This window comes from Ostrea edulis, chromosome 5 (assembly GCF_947568905.1).
Source record: "Ostrea edulis chromosome 5, xbOstEdul1.1, whole genome shotgun sequence".
In the NCBI taxonomy this organism is placed as follows: domain Eukaryota; kingdom Metazoa; phylum Mollusca; class Bivalvia; order Ostreida; family Ostreidae; genus Ostrea; species Ostrea edulis.
The window spans coordinates 26607900-26627012 of record NC_079168.1 but is presented as its reverse complement, the minus strand read 5'-3'; the positions used below and the strand labels follow the sequence as shown (position 1 = coordinate 26627012).

The 19113-nt window shown below is 33.9% G+C and overlaps 1 protein-coding gene and 2 long non-coding RNA genes across 6 annotated transcripts; 1 reads left to right on the top strand and 2 right to left on the bottom strand.

The window, feature by feature from the left end:
- Positions 1–1235, bottom strand: LOC125652064 (uncharacterized). The gene is made up of 2 exons (XR_007361468.2): positions 813–1235; positions 1–684 (listed from the first exon to the last, which is right to left on the bottom strand). It is a non-coding gene; the product is annotated as an uncharacterized LOC125652064 (long non-coding RNA).
- A 106-nt stretch (positions 1236–1341) lies between these two features.
- LOC125652055 (protein nemuri-like) lies at positions 1342–10901 on the top strand. 4 transcript variants are annotated; one of them, XM_048880960.2, is made up of 6 exons: positions 1342–1424; positions 1534–1593; positions 2251–2304; positions 2416–2466; positions 3685–3873; positions 10773–10901. In XM_048880960.2, the coding sequence occupies exons 1-6, from the start codon at positions 1364–1366 to the stop codon at positions 10838–10840; spliced, it is 483 nt and encodes a 160-aa protein (XP_048736917.1). In that variant the 5' UTR covers positions 1342–1363; the 3' UTR covers positions 10841–10901. The 4 variants fall into 4 exon arrangements, with proteins under 4 accessions (XP_048736917.1, XP_048736916.1, XP_048736920.1 ...); XM_048880959.2 differs by having other exon boundaries at positions 2413–2466; XM_048880961.2 differs by having other exon boundaries at positions 1352–1409; positions 2413–2466.
- A 2173-nt stretch (positions 10902–13074) lies between these two features.
- On the bottom strand, positions 13075–19104 carry LOC125652060 (uncharacterized). Its single transcript, XR_007361463.2, has 2 exons — positions 18966–19104; positions 13075–16807 (listed from the first exon to the last, which is right to left on the bottom strand). It is a non-coding gene; the product is annotated as an uncharacterized LOC125652060 (long non-coding RNA).
- Between the last annotated feature and the right edge of the window lie 9 nt (positions 19105–19113).

The window sequence follows — 19113 nt, the reverse complement described above, 5'->3', positions numbered from 1 at the left end:
ATAAATAAAAAGAAAATTTATTTAGCAATAAGATAAGAAATATAGAGATGTTTGAAAAACAAAGAAATCACACTTTCACATTCACACACTCATACTCTCTCACCGAGAAAGAAATATAAATTGGTATAATAAACCTGGCAATATTGACAATCAATATAACGTATAACTGTCAAGACAACTCAATAGTTAATACAACAAGTATGTCATTCCAGGCTGAAAATATAACTGGTAATAAATGTATACATAATGGTTCGAATAGTCGCTAATTCCGCTAACTACAGAAAAAGTTAAACAGTAGTAAATTACGTTTTATACAAATTTCTCAAATTCCTTTTTGATAAAATGTTAGTTTACTGAAACACAATATGAAAGTTTGGCTACTCAGCACAATTCAATTTAACGCCACGTCACACTTGGCACCACCAGGCCTCCATACAGCGCGAACAACCCCTCCGCTTCCAGTCCCGGACTCACAGGTCTCTCACTGAACAACGATACTGGGTAACGCCGACTTCAAACCAATGGCAACACTAGACTCACAAAATAATTGCCAAGTCCACCACGTGGAACACCCATGTACATACAGCACTGTCTCACGTGTTCTGATTCCCACGCCGAGCACCTACTGAAATGCTGAGAGTACTGCCTGATATGGCCCAGATAGCTTCTTAAATCCCCTCTGCACTGAAATAGCAATAACTTAACCTAAAACCTATACACAAAGTGACTTGGGTAACAACAAAATTGAAAACACAATACACGAGAAAATTAACCCGAAACCTCGCAAATATTTTCACACAAAAATAGCTTACCGGCTGGAGAAAACCTATGCCCACATAGTAAAATGTTTGTCTCTCTGGCTACCCATTACCCAGACTAACTTCTGGAATTCGCCAAGAAAAGACCCCTGCTGGACAGCATGAAAACGTGGCCGCACGCTTGACAAACAGTCGCTACTCTCTGACTGACCAAACCGGTATGCTAAAAATAGCCTTATCGACCAACACTCACACTATGGAAACACCTTACAAGCATAAACAACTAATTACAAACAACACCACAAAAAACTACCAAAATGAAAATTAACTTCATCACAATGTGTTTTCAATAACTAAACAATATTGTATGCATATATTGTAAATACCAATAGTGAATGGGTAATATGAAGTAAGTATTTGTTCATAAGTCGGCAATTTGACAGATGTGTTTGTTTAAAAGGGGATACTTGCGCGTTTGTATTTGCTCAAAAGGGGATAATTTCACATATGTATTTACTAAAAAAAATATACGGGTTTCTTGCAGGGTATATAAGGAGATGCTATTTTCTCTCGATATCATCGAGACTCGCAGGGACGGATTCAATATGGTGTCCATCAGGATCTTGCTGCTCTTCACAATACTACTCATTGGTATATTTCTGCAAAGTAAATATTTACAAATCTTCTTTTTTTTCTAAATGTTCAACTGTAGTATGTATCGTATTATTTTCATGTATATTTATTGATAGTTGTGACTCACAAAATTTCATTTCAGAATCATCCAGCAAGAGCATTGACGAAAGTAATCATCATGTGGAAAGTTCCTCAGACCTCGGTGAGTAACTGCACCTGTGTATTAACTTAGTATTAATATCATTATAATGGCAGATATTAAATTCAAAACATGTTTATTGTAATAAGTTATTTAAAAGGACCATTTATTGCTTAATTTCAAAAAAATTAAATAGATAATTTAGAAAGTTTTCTCAACTTAATAGAAATAAAATTAAATCAATTTCACTTTATTATTCACTCTTTTCTTCGTGGAATCATGATTCTTAAGTGATAGTCATTCTCTCTCAACAAAACTTCTAGATCAATACAAATGTATTTTATAAAGAAAATAATTTAGTCAGCCTTTGATAAGAAAAACAGAAATATTCATAGGGAAATATTTACTATTTTAGAGTTTCTAACATTACATGCATCGGGTTCACTTAGTACCATCTACGTATCAAATTTTCAGTTTAACTGAAACATGTACAGATTTTCCACGAAATGTTAATTTCTTTCAATCCTTAGACATGTAGATTCGTTCGACGAAATATTATCTCCAATGAAATATCCAAACTTTTAAGTTCATTTATTAAATTTCAAGGTACATTACTTATAATACATATATTGAAAACTAACATTCCCAAATTCTGAAGCGCGTAATCATAGTAAAACTCACAACATGATTATAAAGGGTCAATTTCAATTCTTTCTTCAGAAGGGGATCATGAACTGATTAGAAGTAAACGAGACATTGACAGTACCATTGCAGGTACTGAAGAATCTGGTTCATCTTGTAGCATTTGAGGTTAAATTATCTATTAGAAGGGAAAAGAATAATTATTTTTTGACTGATTTGTCCGTCACTTTTTTTTTCAAGAAGACATGACAGAATCTGAACGTGCAATGGGCGATTCAGCGCTATCAAATGAGGGTAAGTGTTTCAAATCAGTTTAGTATCGATATCTTTTTTAAATTAATTATATGCAGGGCCGTAAATTAACCTTCAATTTGGAGGAGGCAGGAAATTAAGCGGGGATCTGGGGGCCTGAGCACATTTTGTGCACACTGAACACGTTTCGTGCAAAATCCTTGATTCTAGGGCCTTCTAAGATGTTACTTGACTAACTCATTCTAAAAGAAAGATTTGGAATGCTTTTTAAGGGAGGTATCATGTTCTTAGTTATTGGAAACAACATAAATTCTAATGAACTTTAAATTTTAAATTTTTTTTGGCTCAAAAGTTGGAGGAGGCAGCTGCCTCCTCCGCCTCCATGTAATTTACGGCCCTGATATGAATATTTCAAATCTGAAAATGCTTAATATGGCAGCATGAATGCAACACTTCACGCCGGCATATTTCGAATTCATGAAACGCGTTCGGGCTTCATGAAAAAAACATGTCCTCGTAACGTTTTGCAGTTCATACCTTTCAGTACTTTCTAATATGAAGTTTGTTTCATATATTTCCTCATATCTATCGAAATTTGCAGCCATCAAAATACACTTGCTATATCTTATACGCAGTTTTGTATTCATACGCGGATTATTTACAACAGCAGTGTATTCATGAGGATATGTGTAAATTTGTAAAGATATCAAAGGCAAAAACATTGGAAAAGTACGACATGTGTATATATACGTAGTAGTGATACATTTACGTATATCCTGCCACTGTGTCGAACTTCATCATTACATTAGTGTAGAATTCTGAGAGAGGATCCAGATTAGAATATGTCTTCAGAACCCCATGCTTGTCGTAAGAGGCGACTAAAAGGAGCGATCCTTCGGATGAGAACACAAAAACTAAGGCCTCGTGTCACAACAGGTTTGGCACGATAAAGATACCTCCCTGTTCAAAGGCCGTAAGCGCCAAGCATAGGCAGAAATTTTGCAGCCCTTCATCTGCAAAAGGTGATGTCTCCATATGAGTTAACCATTTTCGAGAAGAAAGTTAAACAGTATAAACTAAACGAAAGCATTATAATCATATTAGTGTACAATACTCTATCTCATCATAATTATATTAGTGTAGAATACTGAACAATCAGTATCTCATTAGAATTACAATAGTGCAGCATACTCTATCTCATCATAATTATATAAGTGTAGTACACTGAACAATCAGTATCGCATTGTTGATATTTCTCAGATGAAACACAAGAAATAGAAAAACGGGGTCGACGTAGGCGAAGGGGAGGTCGTAGGAGGTCACGTCGCAGAAGGTCAGGTCGAAGAGGCTCCAGAAGAGGTGGATCTAGGCGCACGGGATCCGGTAAAGGCAGTGCTGCTCTGGGGGCATTAGATGCTATTAGTAACGGACTTGGTGCGGTGGACGCTGGTAAGTCTCAAACTTGACTTGATGAATTTTCTTAAAGAGGTTCGCACCTGAGATTTGGAGTAATGTCAATTTTTTGGGAAGTGTATTTTTTATTTCTACATTGAAGGAGAATTAGGAAATTAAAAAGAGAAACTGGGGTTCCAACACTTGTTATTGAGCTACGGTGTTCTAAACATGACCTTTTTGCATTTAAAAATTTATTCAATTAAACTTGATTTTTCTGTTGGTGTCAACATAACATAAGCAACACAAATCAATCATTATATAAAATAGATACATAATCATGTCTTCTAACACTACAGATAAAAAAAAAATGAATACTGGTAATGGGGAAAAAATTATGACCTTTTTGCACTTGATATACGAAATACTTCAAGATATCAAAATTAAGAGTTTAAAAGGGCATATTAGGAGTAATGTCAATTTCTAAAATTTTACATAATTTTCAAGGTCTGGTCTAACACTTTAAAATGGAACTTTAAAAAGTGGGGGTTAGCGATCGATCTTTTTTAATTATTGGCGAAAATACTGAATTTTTATACAAAATTTCGAGTAAATTGATTAAAACTTTTTTAACTATCTGTGTTCTGTTTGGAAAAATATATCAACCAAGTTAAGAAATTACAACATTTGAACTACTTCCAAGTCTCAGCTACCTGTATCATAAATTATGGAACAGAAATACACGAATAGGAGTATAAAAATAGACGATACAATGGAAGAAACAGAAACTGTAATATCATGCAGATTTAGAACTTTTTGATTAATGAATCCTTCCACCACAAAATATAGTCCCTGCCAAACCTTTTCTAAATTTGAATTGAAACAAAAATTTTCAACTGGATAGGGTTCAGCAATAGATGTGTGATATGTTTGCACCAATGGGATCAGTATTGAACCAGTAAATACTTAGTTGTAGCATCCTGCGCAGTTGTTCTCAAAAGCTCAGGGGCTAACTTCCTTAATAGTATGAAAGGTGAAGATAACAAACAGTGATCAATCTCATTACTCCTATAAGCAATACAAAGTAGATACTTCGGCAAACACGGACCCCTGGACACACCAGAGGTAAGGACATGTGAGTAGGAGGAATAAGCATCCCCTTTCACCCGGTCACACCCGCCGTGAGCCCTATTTCATGCTTTATCCGTAGTCAAAATCAGTGTGTCACGAACGGTCTAACAATCGGTACGAAACACGTCAAGCAGCATTTGCCCCAATGATAGGTTGTATTGGCAAACTAGATCGTTATAACGACCACAGAATTTGCAAAATACTGACTTTAAACGAGACTGTTGAAACCCCTGTACCATCAACTTGTTTGTCAGTAGCTTGCCTCGATTTAAAAATTTACCATACTCGGAACAAGTTCTAGCGTATCCAATCAGTTGAGAGATGTAAACACCATATACAGGTAATAATGGAACATTGCTACATAATATGGGAAATCATCGGTGGATAAGATGAAATCATCCCGTTTGTCATCAAGTTGAGTTGTTAGTTTGCCGTTAATATCTACTTTCAATAAAATATCTAAGTATAAAGCAGAAGTGGACGACTCTGTGGTGTCTCTTATTTCAAGCTCGCAGGGTTATATCGAATCGACATATGAATGAAAGTTATTATCGATGATAAATAAAACGTGGTCGATATATCTAAATATCAACAAGAGAGTTTTTCTTCTCACGTTGAAGTTTCTGAATAATGTACTTTACAAAAACTTTACATTTTAGAAATTCGATTTACATGTACATAGAGAGAACCAGAGCCACGAATAGCCAAAAATGGCCCTTAGTCAGAACATGATATTATTCTCGGGGACAGAAACCGAGAATATCTATTTTTCAAATATGCTATCCTTTTTCCGATATCTTTTCATTTTTTTTTTTTCAGTTATTGACCTTCAAAGTACCCATTGTTTTGGCCAGATTGTTATTGACGTCGCAATTTTGCAACGTAACGTCACAATTTTACAACGTTTCATGTACTTTTACGTGAAAGTTCTCTAGGTATAAAAGTGAAACAAAAACACTATTCAGTGCAATTTAATTACCGGGGTATGATATTGTAAATATTTAAATCTGTCTATGTTAATTCTATATTAAAACACACACCTATATAGTATACTCGTACATCTCTTTCTCCTCTCTCTGTTTGTCTACTTCCCGCCTCTCTTTATATTTTTAAAATTTTTATATATGAAATCATTCAACAGTTTTAAAGTAATATTAATTCAGTACCTCTTTACTTAGCTTTGTTATTTAAGTATGACATGAAGATAAACCCAATCCCAATATTTTAACTGTATAACCATTTATTGCACATACCGATATTTTTGAGGAAGAGGGGGGGGGATCTTAAAATGTACACGAAAACACAGTGGATCCAACCGTTGACTTACGAATAAGATCTATTGACCTATGTGTTTGCGTTTCAATATTACATGTAGTTTATGTTGCATATTGATCACTTCTTTTAACAATCTTTTATAAGTTTGCGGATTTTTATTTTTATTATTTGTTTGGGGGGTGTTATTATTATCCCGCATGTACATGTAATCACGCCAAAAACAGTAATATCCAGGCTTCGGACAGCGGCGTTATTTCAGACGCACTTTGCTACATGTACAACTTTGGACAGTGAGTAAACATTTTAATCCTATGTTTCACATCTTTATTTGTGTTTTGCTATATAGGGAGTTACGTTTATGATGTGTGTGTGTGTGTGTGGGGGGGGGGGGGGGGGGTAGGGAAACTGTTACAAAAGTAGCCGTACATGTACAGAATAACACATGAACATTTAGTTTAGCCATATGGATATAATTTATTTTACATTAGGCTAAGAAAATGTTCACGTGAACTAATAATCAGGTAAAATATGTTCAATTTATCTAATTTCATTAGTTTCCTATCCGGATCATTTATTACAATAATATCTAGACCTGTGTGTATTTCAAAATGCCTTAATTATTATCATTAACTCCATAACATCTATGAAACGAATTCATTAATTAAAAAGTCTTATTCTGATACTGCTACATATAATAGAACCAAACTCCCTCCTCGCATATATTTGGTTAGTGTGCAAACAAAATTAAACGGATGTAATTTTCACATAAATAGAAACAAGAATTTTATCAATCAAGGGGTTAACACCATAAAATTTGCTTATTTTAACACTTTAACATTTCTTCCTGTCATTAGTTTACTTCTTATCTTACATAAAATGCATGAGGGAAACCTTTTTCCGTTATCAGACACTTCCTCCATGTTACAAACACTCAAACTAAATTAAGCAGGACAGGGGTTTAATAATGTGTTCAGTTCTTCCTTCTATAATGCTTAGTAATATTTTACTTAATTATGTAGGATAATATATTTAAAAAATAAATACATCAACTTTTACTTCAGGAATGAGTGTGATTCATATGTTCACCTCTATTTTAATCAGTATTAATGATATCGTCTTCTTTTTTCCATTTGTCTTTTTTATTTTGTTATAAGATTTGTGGTTTTGAATATTTGCTGTTAAGACTGAATTTTCAATGATAAATATAATTGAAACAATGAAATATACACTATTTTCGTTAACATTTTTTTTTTCATTTTCGAATTATTCATTATTATTATCCCTTTTTATTAATTAACTGCCTTGTATTTTTGCTAATTAGATCAAATGTAATTCTGTTTGTCAATGAATTTCATTTAAAAGCAAAACAAGATCCATATTGCTAGATATATTTTTCGTATTCATATTTGTATGTATTTCTATATATTGATTTCTGACGGATGAAATATGCAATATATCCGCTTTTTTCGAGGTTTAAAAAAAGGTGTATCATGTGTACGATACACCTTTTTTTAAACCTCGAAAAAAGCGGATTTCGGTGGTGGATTTTATTTAAATAATCAATTATTCGGACACAAATCATGCAAACGTTCAATTTATCATTCGGGAACAAATAATACAAAACTTCAATATCTGACAACCGAGCCCCTGTGGGCAAAATCGATTGATGTACATAGCCCGATTCCGACGATGGCGCGGATCCGCTTTTATTTCAATAATATTGATTGAAATAAATATTTGATAAACTTTGAATAATTACTGGTTTCGTAAAAAGACAATGGAACAATCCTCAACTATAATATTTAAATATTACGATTTGTATTAAACCTATAGTTTGGAAAAGTATTCGGATTTCGTGCATGGAATGTGAAATTCCGGTTATTTGCAGAACATAAAAAGTAAAAATTCACTTATCCCCCAGTCCTCGATCCAAAAAAAACTCTTAACTTCTATGCAGTAAGTAATATACTAATTTACAAAGATTTATTGGATCGAGGCTCGGGGGTTATACAAATTTTTGGTGCATATTGTTGGATATTATCAGCTTTTACAAAAATAACACAACTGTTATGGGTTCTGCATATTATAATTTCTATATGCATGAATTTTCGCGGGAAAAACACATTGGATTTATAAAGAAGAAGGTCTAAGCTATTTCATACCATGATGAAATATTGGAATGAAGATACTTTATTTCACTCTAAATCACAGGGCCATATTTGGGTATTCGTGGCTCTTGTTCTTTGTTTATTGTTACATATATACGCTTAGTAATTACCACTCCACACTCTCTTAGAGCTGTATTTTTCTCCTCAAAAGTCGCCTTCCATCATCTGTACTCCGTTAAATTGAATTTTTCAGCTCCTCAGTTTCTACGATATACAAACTTTAATTAGTTTTAGAACTATTTGCGGTACCAGAATAAAAGTAGTACATAGCAATTACAAAGTCATTTTACCCCACGGTCATTGGAAGTGGGAACAAAATCTCTAATTAAGGTGTATTTATGTATCCCCTCTTCCACGGGGAGACATGTTGTTTTTGTACTTTTTGTCCGTCCCTCTTTCTCTTCATATGTCTGTCACAAAATCTTGTGAACACTTTTCCTTCAGTATATCATATCGGGTAGACTTGAGACTTTGTACAATGCTTCATTGTCATTTGTAGATGTGCATATTGTCCGGATAGAAGGATCCAATTATGTTGCTAAAAGTAATAGTGGATCTAAGAAGGGTGGAGGGTGAAAAAAATGGCTTTCTTGTGAACACGTCTCCTTCTATATGGCTTATTGGGTAGACGTCAATATTTTCTTCATTCTCATTTGTAGATGTGTATATTGTCGGGACAGGAAGATCCAATCATTTTCCTAAACGTTTTAGGGGATCTTAGAGGGTGGAGGATGTTGAAATAGTCTATGAGCATTTATCCTATATGGCTTCTCCGCTAAACTTGGGACTTTGTACAATACCTCAATGTCATTTTTTAGATGTGCATATTGTCGGGACAGGAGGATCCAATAGTTATCTTTAAAGTTATAGTGGATCTACGAGGGTTGAAGGGTGTAAAATAGTTTGAGAAATGTGAACACTTCTTCTATATGACTTATCGCATTTCATAATGCCTATGTTCCTGTTAATGTTTTCTCCTCTATACCCTGTAGTACATTAATTAGAAAGCGGTTTCATTTGGTGCACTTTCGATTAGGGGAGCTGTGGAGACATTCGTTTTTCATAAAAACAATCTCTAGTTTATATTAGTCTTTTAGAAGAAAATAGCATCTCAACTTCCAAACATCTAAGTCACAAACTGGACACATGGTAAACATTCCTCAACCATGAGTGGAATTTCATGACTTGTTGGTGAATAATTCATTTCCTGGGGCAGGGACTCTATGCTAAAACTACCCTGGTATTTGTTTTAATCTTCTTCACTCCCGAACAACGGTATTTAGCTGTGGGGTTTATGCAGGACCAGTATGTATATTGACCATATACTGAGGTGCATTGATAAATACTTGAAATACTAAAACTTAGGTTTGAACGGTATAATGAACATTGATGCCTCTACCGTTTTTTGAAATTCATGGCCCTTGCGTCAGAATTGCAGATATAAAATCGAGAAATACATGGCTGTAGATCAGAGATTAAGGTTCCGGGCATATTGATCATAGCCTGAAAAATAATTGACTCTCTAAACAACGTAATACCGTTGAAGATAAGAGTGCTGCTTGTATTTGCTAGTGCAACAATAGGTCTTTCATCTAGTTCTCATAGGTATATGGAGCATCGTTAATTTGTGATCAGAGGTGATATATTAGCATTGGATTGTTTTATTCAGATTCTATCAATTTCATGTATTTAAATGATGACCTGCCCCACCCTTAAGGTAACCATTTGTGATTATACGTTTTGAAATATTCCCATTCCCATATTCGTCACATGTACACCTTTTTAAGACTGATATGTGCAATGACCCCTTTGTTCCCACTCCATGCTCCCCCCACCACCGGATATTACTATAAAACCACTTCATATTTTTACTCAAGTAATTTTCAATTATACGTCATGTGACCTTCATTTTAAAAGTGTAAATTCTTTTTGCCCTTTTTACCTCAACAAGTGTGGCTGTAATTTAGTTCTCTTTGATCCTTCTGTCATGGAGAAGCTGGAAGAGGGTATGATGGGACAAATTTTGATAAGTTGCTCATGTTGCAACATGGCATTGCATAGTTACGTAATCTCGGGTGATATTCGGCTGGATATTTGGACTGACACCTTCACTTAATCTCGTAGAAGTTCACATTCTCGGAGTAATTCACATTAAACTTCCGCCGGTTGTAGCAATTAATGTTCAATTAGGTTATAGATATAATATAACTATTAGAAGCGAACAGCAGTGTCACTTAATGTGCAATCATAGTTGTACTACTTGAAAGTGTTACCGCTGTTCATCATATACCAGAACTAAACAACTGAGCGCAAGTAAGATTTAGTTTGCTGAGGTATTTCACCATGTATCGAAATATTATAAGATTTGTTTACTATTTGCAGGTTTAGGTATAGCACAGACTGTGGGCGATATGAATCAGGGCAATGATGACAATGGAGGTGATTACTAGGAGGAAAATGCGTAAAATACTTGTACCACATATTATACAAAATAAACCAATAATTTATTGATTATGTGTTGTCATAATATTTGATTTTGTTTTATTGATTTTTTTTTGGGGGGGGGGGGGGGAGATTTATTAATTAGCAAAGCATTTATTGATAGCATTTATTTCATTCAAACATCATGAAACAACTTTTAAAAGACAGATTTACTTTACTAGTTTTCAGCTGTCAGTATGTAAAACAAGAAGTCCACCAGACGTATATTCCCATGTAAAACATCATAACTCACAAATGCCCCCACCCTTACCTCAGTAACCGATGGGTGTGAATAAAAGATGAATCTACACTAAAGAAGGATGATTGTATACCGACATATTCTATATTATATCAAGGATTCTTAAAGAGAGAATTTTTAAAAAAAAATCTCATTAGATCTACATATTGTAAACATCCCCTGTCGACCGATCACACCCGCCGTGGGCCCTATATCTTGATCAGGTAAACGGAGTTATCCGTAGTCAAAATCAGTGTGCCAAGAACGTCCTAACAATCGGTATGAAACACGTCAGACAGCGTTTGACCCAATGAAAAGTTGTATAGGCAAACTAGTTCGTTATAACGACCAAAGAATTTGCGAAATACTAACTTTAAACGAGACTGTTGAAACCCATGCACCGTCAACTTCTTTGTCAGTAGTCTGCCTCGATTTAAAAACTGACCATACGCAGAATTTTAATTTGTAATTTATTTTGTGAGAAGAATGCCAGAAAATACCAAGATTTTTTTTTATGGCGACCGAGTCAAATTCAAACAATCTCTGAATTTAACCACGAGTCTTTGAAAGAATTACAATGATTTGAAAATAATCCAAGTTACCAATACACCACTAATTAATTCATTGCAACCCTTGCGCTACATTTCCCCTCTACAGACACATTCTGAATTTCTAATTACAATGCCTGTCAAAGTTCCGCCTTGGCACTAAAATCCTTTTGATCACTCCCTGAAACAACGATTGTTCTAACAAGGTGTCAATGACCACGTGATACTTCAATTCAGCACTGTGTTATAAAAAAATTAAAAACTTTAGAAAAACACCAAATGGATTACAAAACTATATCATTTCTTTTTAACGTTTTTCACGAATGTATAAAAAAAATTAATCCAAATATTTGGTAAATCATGATTTTCAAAACGTACAAATTTCTATAATGGTACATGTACATGATATATTCTAGTTAAATCTAACTTTTAACTTTTAACATTTAAGTACCCCGTATTAATGTAACACACATCCCACTGGTTATTTGGCGCGTTTTATTTTGGTGAGGGTACTTTTAGTCTTTGAAAATTTTGAGTGGGTTAATTTTTTTAATTTTACTTCTTGTAGACCAGTGGAATTTTCTTCCTTCCTTGTTTCATTATATTTATTGGGGATAAAGAGAGGAAACGTCCTCAATAGATTTTTGTAAAAATATCAAATTCGAGATTTAAAACTTTTAAATACCAACGAAATTCAACACGTATAAAAATTGGCTTGCTTATCAATCTCTAAAGTCAATAACCAATATATCATATGAGAAATCAACACCGGTATTTTTGTCTTCTAACGAGGATATTTTAATGGTTGACAATCTAAAAATAAACATTGCTTTAAAATCTCTTAAGACGGTGATTCGATCCGTTCAATACCAATGCGCTCACTGAACCCTGTTGAACTGAAAGTTTAAAAACATACATATTAATAAATGTAATGATGTCATCTAACTTAGCCTATCCTGTGAAGCAAGGATAATTTCAAAAGTACTGTGAATATCTGCTAACAATTTTCATCACATGGTCGTCACCAATCACACCATATGACATGTCACAACATAATGAACAGGTGAAGCCAGACCTAAGGAGATTCTCAGGTGTAAATTCTTATTACGTTTTCTATGTGAGCCAGCCTGTATAATACCTGTTTCACAGGTACACTGTGTACAAATCGGACATCATTTGACACCTGGTCTACACCCACAAGTGGTCGCATTTAAATGTAACAACACTAGTTTGCATAATATCATTCCAATCTTAACAATCCAATTTATAATACCAGCCTGATTTTCATCAATCCCCAATAAAGGCTAACACTAAAGGGGAATGTCATCATTCTATGAAGGCAATATCTTCCCTTTGAAAGTAAAAAACAGATCCTCATTGAAACATACACTTAGTCTTATAAACTATGAAAGTCTGAGTCAATATTATGATTTATTATGATTATTCCAATTCATACCAATGCAATATGTTATAATATGTAATTTGGTAAGTTCTATATAACATTTAATCCCCTATTGCACATATTATCGGTACCGTGATGTCTGACTAACAAATAACAAATAATTAAACACATTAACCTCCATTAACAGTAACAATGTTTATCTTGTACAAATTATCATCTGTATAACACACTGTACATGGTACATAATAGTAGATACATCTCTCTTATCATGCTTATCAGTACTCACAACCACAAGCGACGTAACCCGCCTCCCACGTCTGTAGCGGGGAAGATAGTGCCACAACAATGTATAACTTAACGTACACATAACACTGTATGTAATAACACCCTAAAAACAATTTTACACAATTCATACACTGTCAGCCATAGAAATATCATTTGATCAATCCTTTAAAAAGGAGTACAATCTACCTATGTATTCATTGGCGAATTTTAAGATATCTGCCTGACATTCATAACCAATTACTTAAAAGTTTCCTCATCTGAGGCTATATATATCCAATTTACAAGTGTCTTTTGGCATTTATAACGAATTACTTAAAACTTTCCTCCTCTGAGGGTACATAATCCAAAACTTTCATTACCAGTGCTCTGGGAAAGTGAATTTTAATTCAAGACATGAAATAATTAACATTTACAATGTAACAGGTGTGAATGCGAATTAAAATGAAAACAAATATATATCGTTCACACTTGTACAGGTGTTCTATTCTGCTGATGCCAATCCATGATAAAAAAAATTACAAATTCCATTCTAATTTAAATCCTTATTAGCAAAAGAATGTCTTTGTGTAGAATTCAATAAAGTCCACAGGCGCTTTTAAGTGGGCTGCAATATGTATTTCAACTGCATGTTAGTATTTAAAGGTGAAAGATCTCTGATGACCGTAAAACCCCGATAAACTACCTAACTCTGACAAGTACATGCACAGTGGTATCTTCATTTTCTCAAATTTTTCACTGTCCTAACAAAATGTTCAATCAACAATTCTAACTACTGGTTCCCAGTATGAAGTTCATACCAGGATTTATATAGTTATTTGCATCAGAAAATTTATCTATCTTAAATAGTAATGCATGCACAAGTACAATGTATGCACTACAAATCATATCCTGTCCTAATTACTGAACTTACATGTATAAATATCTACATGTATAAAGATACTTAAGATAAATATACAACATTTCTTAACCTGTCTGTCTATATAATAAAAATATCCCAATGCCAATTGAGTATACTCGACTAGTTTCTTCAATTTTATATATATACATGTATATATACATATATATATGTAATATCAGCAACACCAGAGAAGCACCTTCTACAGTATCTAGTTATACCAAACATTAACAAAAGGAAGGGTAAGTGAAACACTCTACCCTCACATCCCAAATTCCAGTTTTGTACTCATACAATACCATGCATTGACCTTTTTCTTGTCACAAAGACTAAGCTGGACCTTTATCTCGTTATATAGACCAGAGCTTGAACTCTATCCCATCACAAAGTCTGAGCTGGACCTTTATCTCGTCATATAAACCTGAGCTTGAACTCTATCTCATCACAGAGACTGAGCTGGACCTTTATCTCGTCGTATAGACCTGAGCTTGAACTCTATCTCATCATGAAGACTGAGCTGGACCTTTATCTCGTCGTATAGACCTGAGCTTGAACTCTATCTCATCATGAAGACTGAGCTGGACCTTTATCTCGTCGTATAGACCTGAGCTTGATCTCTATCTCATCAAGAAGACTGGGCTGGACCTTTATTTCATCGTATAGACCTGAGCTTGATCACTATCTCATCAAGAAGAATAAGCTGGACTTTCAGTTTATCAGTAGAAATGTCTCCATCTTCACCTGATGTTCAAAAGTTATGATCAAGGTCAAAGTTTTGGACTAACAAACAACACCCCCCCCCCTCTCAAACTTTCGATCTTGTGGATATAAAATGCAAAGAATATTGTAGGTTTAAAAGTAGGACAATTTCTGGTTATTCTTAATGTATTCAATAAAACTTGAACAACTGGCTGAGTGACATGCAATAATATGTGAGATTATTGGTGCATAAAAAAGGTTGTACATATCTAATGCTGTTGTGCAATATTCTGCAACATCACTAATCTTGCATTACGTCATGCAATTAAACAATGTATTCATTAACTAAACTATATTCTTTAAAATGGCTTTTGCTTAAAATTACAATAGTAAAGCACCACCCTTGTTTAAAGCAGTAACGGGTCATTAACCAAATAATGAAAATTAATCATGTTAATATACAGCAAAATGCAGTCAAAATCTTATACACTCCTTAATCACAAAAATTTTTTAAAACAAATGAAATTTAACAGGTGTTGATATCATTAAGTACTCATAAATTATGAATGAGACCTTCTTAAAATGTTCATAACCTTCAAAATATTTTAACAGCAGTTTGAGGATTTTCATACACACTACAAATCCCTTAAATCTAAAGGTCTTTATCAAAAGAACACTGACATCACAGTGAAATGGAAATAATCAATTAACAAAGAACATACCATCAAAATCTGAACTTATGAATGAAAGAAGGTCTGTGAACCAAGTAGTCTCAGAATAGCTAGCCTAATAAATATAGAGTCTGGCAAAGCCTTTAGCAACAAGAAAGTAAATAAAAATTACGACATCAACCTTCAAGGTAAACATGTTTACCTGTGTGCTCGACTTTTTCCTCCACATGACTAAAACGCTTGTCAATGGGAGCATTTAAATATGGCACTTTGTTTATTACTCTGCTGATCTAGTTGTTTATCAACTTTGAAATAAAATCTAAAACAGTAAACAAAACAGGGGGGAAAAAACCCGATATCACTACCAATAACCTAAAAACTGTCAACCTTCTGCACACTGTCAACACATCCTATACAATAATCACCTCTCATATCTACAGGTAAATATAGGTCTGCTTGGAAATGCACTTATCATGAATAGAAATGGCCTTTTCCGATTCAACTCACTAAACTCCCCCAACTTACAAAAGTCAATGTGCATGCAATGCATATTTCACTTTTCATTTCTATGTGTTTCTCTCTTTAGTCCATGGACTATCAAAAGATGAATTCAGCTGGGTTTACAAACACAGTATGTCACAATAAAACCTAGCTATTTCACACTTTCTATGAAGGAAGAACTGCGTTCTGATTTCTCCTCTTCATCACAGTCCAATATTAATACCACAGCATCCAGTGATTATTGATATCACTGCTAATATCACAAGGTTCAGTCTTTGTGTCTCCTTAAGTCTGGTAACGAATGACTGTTTGTCAAATTCGAACTGTTTCTTTGAGCGGAGTAGTAACTATTCCGTATGTGGTAAGAATAACACATCTCATCCCCCATATACCTCAAATGTTGGCCTAAGCCTTTAGAATAATGCTCATCCCCCATAACCCTAAGAATTTGTCCACATAAAGAGTGTGTTTGAGGGTTCAGATGATGCTCCACTAGTCCAGTGGGGACAGATCCCCTCCGCTCCGAGGTCTGCCGACTCAGCCTCCTCCTCGTTTCTTCACTGTCCTCTTCATTATCACTCTGTGTGTTCTCCAAACTCTCTGCTCGTGTTACTTGGATTCTGGGGGCATTGCTGGGGTGGGGAAGAGTTCTCTGAGCATCTTCTTGGTCGTCTTCCATTCCTTCCGCTCCCATGACCTATGTGAATAATAATGTCTAAATACATGTATATGTCAAAATAACTTCTTATTTGAAACATGATGCTTAAAAAAAAACTTTGGACTTGTGCAATGATTAAACATTTTTAAAAGTAAAATCAATCCAGGAATATTTTTGACTTGTGAATAATTCATGATACGATATGTATCACAGATTAATCTAATATTTTCTGCAATATTTTTACCTGATATAAAAACCTTTTTGGTTTCCGTGTAAAAGTATTGGTAAGACAGATTTTATTCTCTGTTTGATGCACTCTGAGGCAATTTTGTAAACAGTATGAAATAATGTTATGGGTCACCAAGTTTTTAAGTCAGCCTGTTTTTGTAAAATGTCATTTTGGAAAACATACTTATAGAATATTAAAGACACATTTGGCATTCCTCTGTAGATATCAGACAAACTCGATTAGTAAATATAAATCTAATATAAGTGTTACAATATTGTCTGAGGCATATCAAGTTAAATTCCATTATATCATTTTAATAACATTAACGAAATATGTTTAATCATTTCTGAAAAACTCTGACAGACTGGTAAATTTTTCTGCGGACTGGTTGAAATCCCATCAGTCAGGCTAGACTGGTGACATAAAAATTAGTTTCAAGCCCTGGTTTTCGAGAAAAACATTAATTACTCCATAAGCAAAGTAATTTTGCTTCCAGGTAATTGTAAAATTTGATATTGGTTTATTTTCACTAAATTTATGCTGTTAACATTGGTTCAATGATTTATATAACCATTTACTTACTATTTGCAGACAATTAGGTGTGCTATGAAGTATGTCTTAACCTTCAACCCCTTTAATCAGTGACAAACTTGTCCATATAGTGCCTAGCATGTGATACTCGGTTACAATTCTTATATAAAAGAAAGAAAAAAGTTCATGTTAATATATCTTTTCCTACAATAATGTAAAATAAATATATCTATTGATATAGTGTTAATAATTTCAATTAAACTCTCTTTGTTTTAAATTTCCACGTTTGAAAATAGGAATATATTGTTTGGGCGTGTTTCCTGAGATATGCGTTTTTCAAACGTCAAAATGAGGTTGTGAAGACGCCCACACCAAAGTCCTATGCAATATATTCATGTATACACTGCGTGTGTATGCAAAATGACCTAAGGAAGATCAAACTCCCAAAAATAACGATTACCCATCTTTGGACTACGTACATTTAAACATACATAAATAACTATATACATACATACATACATATATACATCAATGCTTTATTTTCAGACATTTACAGTAACATATACAGTATACACACATGATATCACACACAAAATCACACACAAGCATACAATCTTCCATACAAAAGCACTTTCTTCAACTATAATTTTATTACATTTATCATGTTTATATATATAGTATATTTGACAACTAATTGACTAGTGTTACTCATCTGTTTTTCGAAGCAAAATCCAAATCTATGTAAGTACCATTCTCATTCATTTCTGTGGAAGTGAGTGGGTAAACATTTCCCGATTACTTTATACAGGCGTGGACAAAAACAAGGGGGACAGGGGAGAACAAATGTAAATTATCCCCTCGTTTCCACAGAACTTACATTCTCGTCACATAAATATTCATGCTCTTTCAATAATGGCAGATTGTTGTGTGTAGGTGATTGACCTATACAGACATACCTCCTGTATAGTTATTTGAACATTATAAAATTCTGGTCATATCTGAAACATGTCATTTTCCAACGTATCATGCAGTTATATTTATTAAAACCTGCCAAAATTCCACACTAGTCTTCTCTTGTTTACTGTGTTTTCTCTGTTAATCATATTTATTATGCAGTCTTATAATGGTCCCATTGGAAACATGCTATTTTCAGTTATCATTGGCTATCCTTAGTTTCCCATACATGTTGTTCCTATATGTCACGTTATCCATGTTAGTTACTCTGTACTTGTTATTGCATAGTGCTATACATTGTGTCAGGTTTCAATTTGGTATATTAAATTCATAATCATGAAATTATATGACATTTTACATCTAAATATTTTACAAATAGAATTTTTATTTAAAAAACTGCGTTGCTTTGAGGAAATTCGGTACCGTGGCATAACAGTTTGTTGGGGTTTTGTTTTTTCTATAAACATCTTAAAATATACATACCTGTGTAAAAACCTTATTTCTCCTCTTTTTCGTCTACCTATCAAAGCGTTAGTTCCTAATTTCTTGTATTTTCCATTAACAGCTGACAGTGGAGAAATTTTTCAGCTCTTTTCGGCGTATAAATGACGAGGAATTCCTGTAAAAATAT

Coding starts and splice junctions, on each gene's coding strand:
- LOC125652055 (XM_048880959.2), top strand. CDS start 1,364: ATGGTGTCCATCAGGATCTTGCTGCTCTTCACAATACTACTCATTGGT. Junction 1,425..1,533: donor CATTGGTATATTTCTGCAAA/GTAAATATTTAC, acceptor ATTTCATTTCAG/AATCATCCAGCAAGAGCATT. Junction 3,874..10,772: donor ACTTGGTGCGGTGGACGCTG/GTAAGTCTCAAA, acceptor TACTATTTGCAG/GTTTAGGTATAGCACAGACT.